Source organism: Vespula vulgaris, chromosome 12 (genome assembly GCF_905475345.1).
Source record: "Vespula vulgaris chromosome 12, iyVesVulg1.1, whole genome shotgun sequence".
NCBI lineage: Eukaryota > Metazoa > Arthropoda > Insecta > Hymenoptera > Vespidae > Vespula > Vespula vulgaris.
Genome location: NC_066597.1, coordinates 150,425 through 162,229, shown reverse-complemented (window position 1 = coordinate 162,229; position 11,805 = coordinate 150,425). Strand labels below are relative to the sequence as shown.

The following is an 11,805-nucleotide window of genomic DNA, read 5'->3' as shown; positions in this document are numbered from 1 at the left end:
GCGGTGTATAATCTTTGTAATAGTAATCGACCTCTTTCTTTTGTCTTTTTTTTTTATTAACCTGTAGCTGTACATAACGATATACTCGTATACAGCTTACAGATTAATTACTTCTTATCGTTAGAGCATTTTCTTCCTACTTTCGAAATGCAATTCGCTTAGGAAACTTAAAATTAAAGGTAAAGAAATAACTCGTGTTCCGATCAAGCACAAATTACGCTAGTTCTCGTAGCACTGTCGCAAACTTTCGTTATCGTGCGTCCTTTTCCAATTTTAGTTTCGACGTACGTCATGTTGTTCTTATAACGTCGACGTAGAGTACGAGGATTTGGTACATAAATCTCGTAAGGTTGACGGCCACTCTCGATGACCCAAATGCTACCGGATTCACCGAAACGTAGAACGTTCAGTAGTCCCTCAGCGACGACGTACGGTCTGTCGATTAAACAAATTTGTCTTCAATCATAGGACAAATCGAGGAATTTGGATATGAAGATCCGCGTTAGAGGTGAAGAGAGAGAGAGAGAGAGAGAGAGAGAGATAATCGCAAATAGAGACGACACTCACGTTTGTATGGGGATCTGTTCCAAGTTCTTCACAAAATCCGCTTTCATTACTCTGGATAGTAATTTGTTCGGACTGTCGATGGTGAGTCCGGTTTCTGTTAACCCAGGACACAACGTTATCACGCTTATTCCTGTTTTTTCGTAGTGATCAGGATCCTAAGAGGTAAATGAAACTTTTACGTATCGTTATGATTATAATTGGTTTCGTTACGCGTTACGTAACGATTAAGAATATAATTCAAGTTCAGCGCCAAGAAGATTAATCGTAATCGATCGATGGAACTCACTGCGAGAGATTGCGAAAGACCTATGATCGCGTGTTTTGTGGCTGCATAAACTGGAAGTTGAGCCGTATTACCGACGTTCATGCGTTCACTGACGTTCACCAATATTCCACCGTGTCCACCGTTCTCTTTGCTCATGTATTTGACAGCCAACATCGCTGTCGAGATCATTCCAGTCTAAGAACAAAAAAAAACTTTTTAACGTCTTTAACGATGCATTACAGATCGTAAAAGATATCTTTTTTCACTTACGATGTTCACGGCGATCTCACGTTCCCAACGTCGTTCGTCGAGTATTCCAGCATTGTTTATCACTATGTCAATGCCGCCCATTAATATTGACGCTTCCTCGAAGGCCTCTGTAAGATAAACAAACATAGAATATATAGAAATGAAAAATATTCTTTTCTTCTTTATGTTCTCGAATTGAGATACTTTTGATCGAACAAACCTATCAATTGTTCTTGTTTGGTTACGTCACTTTGTACGAAGTATACTTTGTTTTCACCGTACGACTTCTCTATACCCAAGCTAATCCTTTTACCAGTCTCTCCGTCAATATCGAGTATAGTTATTTTCTATAACACATTAAAGAATCGTCTATCTCGTTCGAATACCATTGATCGTAGTAAAATCAATATGTCGATCGATGATCGCTTACGTTTGTTCCATGTTTTAAAAAGCGATTGACGAAAGCGTAACCTAGACCAGAGGCGCCGCCGGTTATTAAAATATTTTTATCCGATACGAAACCATTGATTTCTTCCAATTCTTTGGCTCTTTCCGAGGCCGAGGAACGTCGTCTGCTCATCCGTGGCGCTACAAAGATAATCAACGTGATTCTTTACCTCCTTAATAAGTCGGTCAATAATTTTTCTTTTTTCCTTCTCTGTTATATCGGATAAATGAAAGACGTTGCATGAGAGCTAGCGGTGAAAATGAACAAACGTTAGAAATCGTTATATCGTTTCTTTCTCAATATTTTTTTTCTGACTTTCCTCGAGGAAAAATTAGGAAAATTTGTCGTACCTATCATCTCCATTTTGGATTTTCGAAATAAATAAACCGATAAGAATCGAAAAAAGGATGACAGAACGAACGTAGCGGTCGCAAAGAAGCAAACTGAGATCGACGCTTTCTCCGAATGGTATTTATACGAATCGAATGACATTAATCGGAGACGCGTTATTACTACTTGGCGTTTCACGCTTCGTTTCGAGAAAGAAGAGGGAAGAGAACGGCTGGTTCCTCTTTGATCAGCTTCTTGGTCAAAAGGAACGTGTGTATGCGCGCGCGCATGGTGCATGCAAGAGAGAGAAGGCAGAAAGACCGATTTCGAAGGAATCGAAGCAACGCGTTGTTTGTCGATAGCTCTGCTACTTAACAAAAAAAAAGAAGTGATAAAAGAGAAAAAATAGAATGAGAGAAAGAAAGAGAGAGAACTTTCCCGTCATGGTAACGTTTTTTCCTAATTGCGATAACCGCGAGACGATAAAGAGACAATCGTAGTCGAAATACGATTACTTTCCTTAGTCGCGGCACAGTAAACTATGTAAACATTATAGATCTTGCTCTTTTTCCTTCTAGATGAGTATATAAAAAGTTAATCAATATATCAAATGGTTAATCGCGTTCTTCGAGAAACAATCGTATGATATCTAACGTAACGAGTGATATAATTTCATGAATGAGATAATCTTATTGATGTCCAATTCAGAAAGAGAAGACGATTTTTATCGATGCGACCATTGTACTTTTTACATAACTACAATAATTCAACAACGATAACGATAAGATCAAGGTCATGGTTATTTTAGAACTCGCTAGTTTTTCGTTTGGCTTTATTTGTCGTTGTGGAAATACTTTTTACTTATCAAGAAATCACCGATCTACCTTTATACCGCGATATCAATGTTTCGATATATTGCGCACATTGCACGAACGGTGCACCCAACGATGTTCGACGCGACGTTCGTCGATAGGACAGGAGTCGTGTGGCAGAAGGCAAAGATAATGAACGGTCGTACGCACTCCGTTCATTATCGAGAAAAAGAATGTATCATTTTTCTTTCTTTTTTCTTTTTTTTTTTCTTTTTCTTTTCAAATCACATCTCGCGAAGGACGGACAAACGATAAAATGCATGAAAAGCTAGACCTTTTAACCGCGATATTGTTGACCGGTTCGAGTTGGTTCTCGTTGGATCTTACTCAGGTCAATATTCGCGAATAAATTATTACAGTGATATTCGTTATGTTATTTTTCTTTTTTTCGTTATCACCTTAGAAAACGTTTTTAGAAAATTAAATGGGAGAATAAAAGAAACGGACGAAGAAGTATTTGTCGAAAGGTAATAGACCACGTAGTACTACTTTGAATTTTTATTAAAGAGAAGATAATCTTCTTTAACCTGTCCTTGAAGATATTAGCAATGAGGTTATCGTACGAAAACGATAAAGAGTTAAGGAGAATGTAACGAGGCACGATCGGATCGTGAGATAGTATATAGTCCTCAATAGCCGACTTGAAAAAAATATATATCCGTTTCCTTAAATCTAACACTGATTTATAGATTTTCTTAGATTCTTAAGTAGAAAAAAGAACATTTTATTTCTCATAAATATTTTTTACAAGTATCTAACTCTGTTGTTCCTCCGGTTGATCCGTCTTCTGCGGTAAACTATCGGACAGTTGAACTTCATAAACAGGTTTACCTTGCTCGCTTATCCATATACTTCCATTTTGAGCGCATCTGATCGCATAGATCAGTCCATGGGCAACTGATTGGACTCTGATCGTGAAAAATAATCGATCGTCAAGAAACTGTGAAAAATCATCAAAATCGCAAAGAGATATACACACCTTTGGGGTTGGTACTTTCGAGGATCCGTAAGATTGCTTTGAAAATCTTCGTGATTTGCCTCGGTCAGGCCTGGACAGAGTACTATGATTCTTACCTTTGTTCTCTGATAGTGATAAGGTTGCTAAATAAGAAAAAAAATGGGCGTACATCGTAAAGGAGGAAAAAAATGATCGAGCAAAATGCAAATTAAAGGAGCAAATGCATACGGCGAAGGAACGGCTAAAATTCACCACGGCGTGTTTGGTAGTGGAGTAAACTGGAAGTTTTGGTAAAGCACATAGACCAGCGATCGAGGAGACATTAAGGACAACGCCTCCTTTTCCACCCGAATCTCGACGCATTTGCTGTATTCCCAGTAAAGTTGAACGAATCAAAGCTGTCTGCAAAAAAACAAATGTGCACATACGTTTATACTTATAATCAAGAGAAATGCCGATCAAAGGAACACAGGAACTCACCACATTTACGTCTGTAGCTTTTACAAAGTCAGTCTCATTTATCACGCTGGCGTTGTTGATTAAAATATCTAGACCGCCAAGAATATTGATTGCATCCTTAAATGTAACTACGGCAAACGATCTCTCTCTTGTTATTTTCTTCGAAAATTGTTATACAATTATTGATTCATCGAATATGAGAGATAAAATGCGATTTATACCAACCATTGAAATCGGTGCTACGCGTCACATCGCAGGAAAGAAAGATCGCGCGATTACGTCCAAATTCAAAGTTTAATATCTCCATCGCCTCTTTCCCTTCCTTCTCGCGGTTGTCAATCAAGAGGACTTTCTACAAATAGAAATTTAAACTAAATATTATTTATAATATTTCTCTTTACAAAGCGCAACTATAAATATATGATACACACACACAACACCGACTGATAAAGTTTACGTAATCGCAAATAATGCAATTGAATCCGAAGTACTACGAGTTTAATAGTTGATTGAAAAACTAATTTTTTTTATCCAGAAACGTAAATAAACGTCGTTCGATAAGAAAATATTTACTCACAGTTACACCATTGCGTAACAATTCTCTGCTAAAAGCCAAGCCCAAGTTGCTCGCTGAGCCCGTTACGATCGCTCGTTTGTCCTTTATTTGCATTTTCTGTTTTTCGAAACGAAATTTTTTGTCCCACCGTTAATCACTTAAAACTCGAACAATATTTATTCTCCGAGCAATATTTTGTTTCGAGATTGACGTTAAACTGATAAATAATTTTATTTCTTACGATTAAATCGTAAAAAGCGAAGGATGAATGAGGGGCGAATAAAAAGATGACGGAGATCGAACGACGACGAGTCACGTCTTCTTCATCGCTTCTCTCAATATGTAACTCATGTCAGCTCTTTTCGACCGATAGGAAAGAATCTTCATCTTCTTTTGCCTTTCCTACGACGATCTTCGACCCCAGACGAATGATCCAATTCCATCCCATCGCAAAGCCGCGAGATTGATTTCTATGTAACTCGTAGATTTCTCCGAATTTTCTCTTTTCATTGACCATTCTAGTGAATTTCGTGGATATTGTTTCTTTCGAAGGAACCAAATCTTTGATTCTCGACCTTTGAACTTTGATTGTCGTGATAGGCTCGCAAAGAAGAAAGTAATCGATTTGTGTTAGAGTTTTTTTCTTTTTTAATATCATAACAGATCAAATCCTAAGACTTTTAACCGCGTCATTTGTTCTTCATTTTTTTTTTTTCAAAGATTTTACAATGTTTCTTGTAATCGTAATGGAAAAAAGAAAAGGAAAAACAAATAAAATATTAACTTGATCAATTTCCTTGCAATCGTACTATGAATTAAGAAACGGATCGTATTGTACTTTTAATACGGCAAATATTTTTTTTTCGTTCTCGTAAAGAGATGCAAAATATTAAAAAAGTATTGAATTGAGGACACGGATCGCTCCGTGGCTGTAGATCGGGTATTTGTTTTTCTTTTTTTCTAAGGTGCGCGATCTTTCTTTTTTTTTCTAACGAGCCACGTTTCGACACGTCTTTTTTCACTTACGTTGTTACTACACGCCAATCTTCTAACACGTTATGTATAAGTTTAGTTTAATTGCCGTACAATCATTCATGAATTCTGATAAAAGGAATATAAACGTTCTTCTATTCCGTTCTACGGAATAAATCGTAACGCGTGAGATATTTATTTCATCTCGTTATAAAAAGAAAATACAATTGTTGACAGACATATATAGGTAAATAAGTAAACGGATGGACAGATAGATAGGTGGAGAAAAAAAAGAGAAAGAAAAAGAGAGGAAAAAATTAATTATTTCTTTAATAATAATATTGGTCCATTTTAAATTGGTACGACAAGCTTCGTGTAATGAGGAATTTCGATCTGATACGGTGGTTTCCCGCCCTCGCTGATCCAAATCGCTCCATTTTTGCCTTTTTGAATAAGATCCACCATTGCTTGCGAGACATTGTCGACCCTTTATCCAAACATGCGTAAAATTTCATTATAACACAAATTTTATACAAAAAGAAGATTTAGGAAAAAAGTATCACGCTTACGTTTGCTTAGGATATCGGTCGAAAATCTTTTGAATGCAGTCTTTATCGACTATTTTCGTAAATCTCTTACCGTCCTCACCGAACAAATCTGTTTCGGTAACACCAGGGCACATAACCAATATACGGACACCAGTTTTGTATTCTAGATGCTAGAACAAGAGAACAACTTTCCAGATATAATATATATAAAGAGAAAAAAAGTTTAATCGATCGATTTATAATTCGCATGGCAAGAAAATGTATACTTTCGCAATTTCATTAACTTAATACCGTATACCTTCAAAGCGCTACTGAATCCAATGACGGCGTGTTTAGTTCCCGAATAAACTAAGCCCGGTATAAATTTGTCAGAAACGCCAACGATAGAAGCAATATTTACGATGGTTCCACCCTTGCCACAATTTTGTTTGCTCATGTGATCCAGAACAAGAAAGGTTCCACGAACGAGACCATTCTGGAAGTAGAACTTTTTTTTTTTTTTCTTCTAATCAAGCCGAAAAACATTGAGATCGAAAGAAACTTACGACGTTAATGTCGATCATTTCTTCCCAACGAGATTCATCTAAAATTCCGGCATTGTTGATAAATATATCAATGTTATTGAAGGTACAGATGACTTTCTTTACTGCCTCTGCGAAGATCGATGAGTAATCGTTAATTATTTGCCGTTTTCTTTTATTGTACATTTTTAGCATGAAAATGGGAGCTCATTTTAACAGCTTTCAATATTTACCTTCGAATTGTGAAGCGTTCGTTACGTCGCAAGGTATAAAGATGGCTCGATTTTTGCCGAATTCTTTTTCCAATGTTGACACAGATTGGGTACCTTTCGAATTGGCCAGATCCAAAATGGCCACACTCTAAAAATTCAATGAATTTTCGATCGAATTATGTTTACAGATTAGATTTTTCTAAAAACTTACCTTGGCACCATTCTTTAGCAAATCCTCGGCATATTTGTATCCAAGACCGCTACTTCCACCGGTAATTGCAACAGTTTTACCGTTTATTTTATCCATCTTTACGTTGCAATTAACGATCGAGCGAAAAGAAAAATAATGTACGAATCCGAACGAAGAACGCTCTCTTATTGAAATTTCTTGTACCATCTGCTTTCTTATATAGATGTGCTTAAAGATAGGAGCGAGAGTGGGAGTTGATTAGTACAATATTTTTCTATGATTTCACAAGAGAGAATCAATATTTCAAAAGTTTATATCGTTTATTCGGATAGTAAAATAATAAATCTCAATCTATCGATTTCTCGAGAAATCAATGAATCGAGAAAAATAACGTTTCAAACGAAACTAATTCAAAAACATTAATTTCGGCTCTTATTTCAACGTAATATATTATCTAATTTATAATATATTATAATAAGTCTTTATTACAACGTAAAACATATGCATAATAGTTCCTCCAATTTTTTATATCTTTCTTTCGATTGGAATTCACGAAATTTTATTGAAAGATCAAAAATGAAGGTGGAGAAAAATGAAAATAAAGCAAAAAAGAATTCGATAATCGAATTATTTGTTTACGATATGTAAACATATTTTAAGTAAAACTTTCAAGAGGAATGAGATAAGATAAGATATAAAAGAAAAATTAACGAAATTCTCGAAGAATGTATAGGGAATATTAAAGAAATGGAATTATATAAGTTATTATGAATAATAAATCATATATATATATTTTTTCATACGTAATACTTAACACGTAATACGTGACAAGGAGAGAAATAATGATAATGGGATCAAAAAAAATTATTTTATTAGATAAGTATACAAAAAATGAAAGATTAGAATTGAATCGTTTCATATATAAAAATACGATTTTGTTAAGAAGGAGTAAAGAACAAATATCTTTAAGCAATAATGCGTATAATATTAAAAGAAAAACAAAAAAAAAAAGTAAAAAGAAAACCACAAAAACAAAGAATTTCTTAAGAAATAATATAGATATATCTTATGTACTGAAAATTATCAATAACTCCTTTCGATATAATTGAAACGAACGCTATAAAGAAAGGAAAAAATGCATTTTGTAAAAGATAAAGATATGTATCCATAATATCAATAAGCTATTTAACCGGCTTTAATAGAAAAGCTTTAAAAGAGGTTGTATTTTTGCGACTCGAGATTTATATACCGAGTATGTGTGGCTGTGTGCGCGCACATGCGCGTATGTGTGTATAACGAAACTACAAAGAACGAAATATTTTTTCAATAAAAGTGTGAATTACCAAATTTCTTATGATCCTTGATATATTCTTATTCGTATATTTTATAAGCATCATTGTATTTTTGTTACTTACAAACGTCTTAACCATATTGTGAATTATCGTATGACAAGCACTTTCTTTTCTTCTTTTTCACTGCATTATAGATTAGCTCATCTCAATTAATTAATATCTTTTAATCGCTTGTATAAAATCGTGTAATTTTCTCCCCCTTTACGTATTTAGGTTTAAATATGCGTTAACGCATAAAACTTAAGAAATATAACTTCTCGGCAAGGTGTTTTCTCAGCTTGCCAGACAGAACATTCTAAAAGATGATTCTTTCTTAACGTCATTAGTTTAGTCGGTATGTATAACGAACGTTATGGAAAATTGCTACATAAAAACAGGTATAAATTTCCTTAAACTTCGCTGCATGCCATCGCAATATCTTAATGCGATCTCTTCTTATTATTCACAGATTTGTATAATATTGCTAAATATTGTATACGGTAGCTAGCCTTCACCATTAGAATTTTAAGGATTTTGCGAACAATGCTGCCGTAGCTTGTGCTTTATCGCCATTAAACCTACGCAGTTCGCTAATTACTTGAGCTCTACTGAAACCTAACGCTTCAATTTCTTTAACCGTTGCTTCGGTAAATGGATCGTGTGAAAAAATTGTAGTTTCTAACGTGGCCAGTCTGTTGGATGAAGATGACGCGCCAACGGAATTGTTGTGACCCTGGATGATATCTGTATATAGACACATAACGATAATACATCAAAACCGTCGTATCTGTTTTAAATTTCTATCGAGATAATGTTACTTTTATTATGATGATCCAACTAGAGACACAAGCTTACCGTGCTGTTGCCTTTGCTTCTTTGCATCTCTCGTACTATCTTCCAAAGCCCTGTGCAGATCCCTATCGTCCAGTGACTCATCGCTATTACCACTCAATCTTGCACATTCTGGCAAATCGCCTGTAGGAAAATATTTAACAATAGATAATGTAGAGAGGTGGCACCCTGACGGTGGCAAATTAAATCATAGCCCGGTGAAAGATCCTCTGTCCACTGAAGCATCAATCGTAGTCTAACCTTCTGCTAAAAATGGAGTCTCAGTTCCTGTTGTTCCGATCATCAATAAATTTCTCTTTAGGTCTATGCAACACTGATGCCTTTTCAACATGTCTAAACCAAGTAACATATCCATTCTTTGTTCTTCGAGTACGCTAAAAGACGTCGTAAGATGGTCATTGCCAATTTGAATTTGGACCATATGAATTCGTCCGATGATGCGTTGTACGCCGACACCCTTGGCAACTCCAGCCCATCTAGTGTCGACTAGACGCATAATGTGACACCTTTCTGCGCAAGCAGCAGACATTATCGTTGTTTGTGCACCTAATTACATAAATAACACTTCCAAGTCCAACTTCTTGACAATTATCAGTATCGCGTCTTTCAAATTATTTGTAAGCGCATCTTTCAGATTATACAAATTCTCTATAATAAGTATATCTAAAATTAACTGGCAAAGAGAAAAATACGACCTTGAGGATTTAACAAAGAGTCACAAGATGAGTCAAGGTAGTACAATTTAAAAATAGATATCCAGTAAATCGAGCGAAAGAAATTTAAAAATAAATTCAAGCAAGAAACCTGCACATTTTCTTTCTTTAAGATTTTTACATTTAGTCCGTCATTCGATTAAAACGTTAAAATATACCTGAGTCAATAAATGCTTTAACAGGAAATCCATTTACTTTGCAGTTAATATACAACATAACGACGGTGCCAAACGTTTCAGGATTATATTCCATTGCCGCTTCCATATTGGCCTCAATGTTTTTCTGTCGAATTTCTTCCGCGATCAGTCTTTGCGCTTCGGTATCCAATGGATCCGCATTCATCATTCTTAATCTTTGCACTTGGCGTTCTTCTCTGACTTTGATTTGTTCCCTCAGTACAGTTGAAAATCTATCTATAATTTTTTAGACTTTATTTATGTCTGTGTGCTTGGAGATGAAAATTATAATAAATATATAATAATTTACCTAAATTACCGGACAATAGGGCATCCGCGAGCCTAGGATTATTTTGCTTAAGTAACGCCAATTGATCTGGATTCGCTAAGAACATATCTCTTATCATGGATGGATCATCTTCGCTACGCGGGTTTTGTACTCTATGAGCAGTACTATTCGTAGGTGGAATTTGCCTATTGTTGGACGTTCCTGGTACTCTGATGGAACTGAAGTCCAATGTAGGAATAACTAAAGTAACAAGCTTTGAAATTCAGTTACCTTTCTCTTTGTTACTTACTTATAAGAATACCTACTTATAATTAAAAATTCTATAACTCTAACGAAGACTTATATATATATATACGGACTATGATTCAATATATAAGAGAATATATGAGATTGAGAGAGAGAGAGAGAGAGAGAGAGAGAGAGAGAGAGGAGGGGAGAGGGGGAGAGGGAGAGGGAGAGGGAGAGAGGAGAGAAAGAGAGAGAGAACTGAAATTCCTCGATTTCTTTCATATACGTAGGAAAAAGATCAAAAACTGAAATCGAGAGGCTAACCTCATGTCGGAACACGGTCAATTAGCGTTTATATGCTGACCTCCGTTAAAGGGGTTAACGTTCAAGTCGGAGCCACTCTGATGCATGTGTTGAAGGATAACGGCGTCACCATCACGAATGCCATGGTCCTTAAGAGACTTCTTATCGTCCATTAATGGTAGGCCGTTGAAAGCAATGACGATCTCGTGAGCCGGTACGCCGCTTTCGATTTCACAAAAGGCCTTAAAGTTCTCCAATTCGAGATCTTCACTGACATCCAAGACGAAGATATCGTCACTTAACGTTGTAACCGTCACCTTCATGTTTCCAAAAGTTGACTCCTATCTTCTTTTCAGACTCGTACAGACTCGTCCTAGTAGTAAGACCAAAAGTAAGGCCGAAAAATATGAAAAATTGCGGGAAGAAATATTAAAATTCGAAAGAAAGAGAAACGCGGGCGTTTGACGTTACACGATTTTCCAAAAAAAAATTGTGTGTGTGTGTGTGTGTGTGTGCAGCCACCGTTCGTGAGCCGGGTTAAGGGAGGGGAGGACGGAGTGATAAACAGTTTTCTGGGATGTAAACACAATCCAGCTCAGCAAAAACACGCGACTCCACGTTCTCGAGATTCGAGAGTGGAACCGATAAAATAATCGACTAATCGATTCTATCGAATTTCGATTGGAAATTATCGACAGTCGTCGGTAACGTCGCGGTCGAGTAGCGCGAAATTCAAAGTTCACTTCTATTACGTACACGCAAAGTC

General features: G+C 36.0%; 2 protein-coding genes across 2 annotated transcripts; both read right to left on the bottom strand.

The window, feature by feature from the left end:
• Positions 1-8: 8 nt before the first annotated feature.
• Positions 9-7,354, bottom strand: LOC127068191 (uncharacterized). The gene is made up of 13 exons (XM_051004005.1): positions 7,169-7,354; positions 6,979-7,105; positions 6,770-6,876; positions 3,918-4,091; positions 3,711-3,832; positions 3,489-3,639; positions 1,880-2,300; positions 1,512-1,669; positions 1,302-1,428; positions 1,103-1,209; positions 854-1,027; positions 568-722; positions 9-435 (listed from the first exon to the last, which is right to left on the bottom strand). Exons 1-13 carry the CDS (start codon positions 7,352-7,354, stop codon positions 204-206), a joined length of 2,241 nt encoding a protein of 746 aa, XP_050859962.1. The 3' UTR covers positions 9-203.
• Positions 7,355-8,001: 647 nt separating this feature from the next.
• On the bottom strand, positions 8,002-11,672 carry LOC127068115 (protein DDI1 homolog 2). The gene is made up of 6 exons (XM_051003852.1): positions 11,101-11,672; positions 10,530-10,748; positions 10,202-10,456; positions 9,571-9,876; positions 9,334-9,453; positions 8,002-9,222 (listed from the first exon to the last, which is right to left on the bottom strand). Exons 1-6 carry the CDS (start codon positions 11,360-11,362, stop codon positions 8,996-8,998), a joined length of 1,389 nt encoding a protein of 462 aa, XP_050859809.1. The 5' UTR covers positions 11,363-11,672; the 3' UTR covers positions 8,002-8,995.
• Between the last annotated feature and the right edge of the window lie 133 nt (positions 11,673-11,805).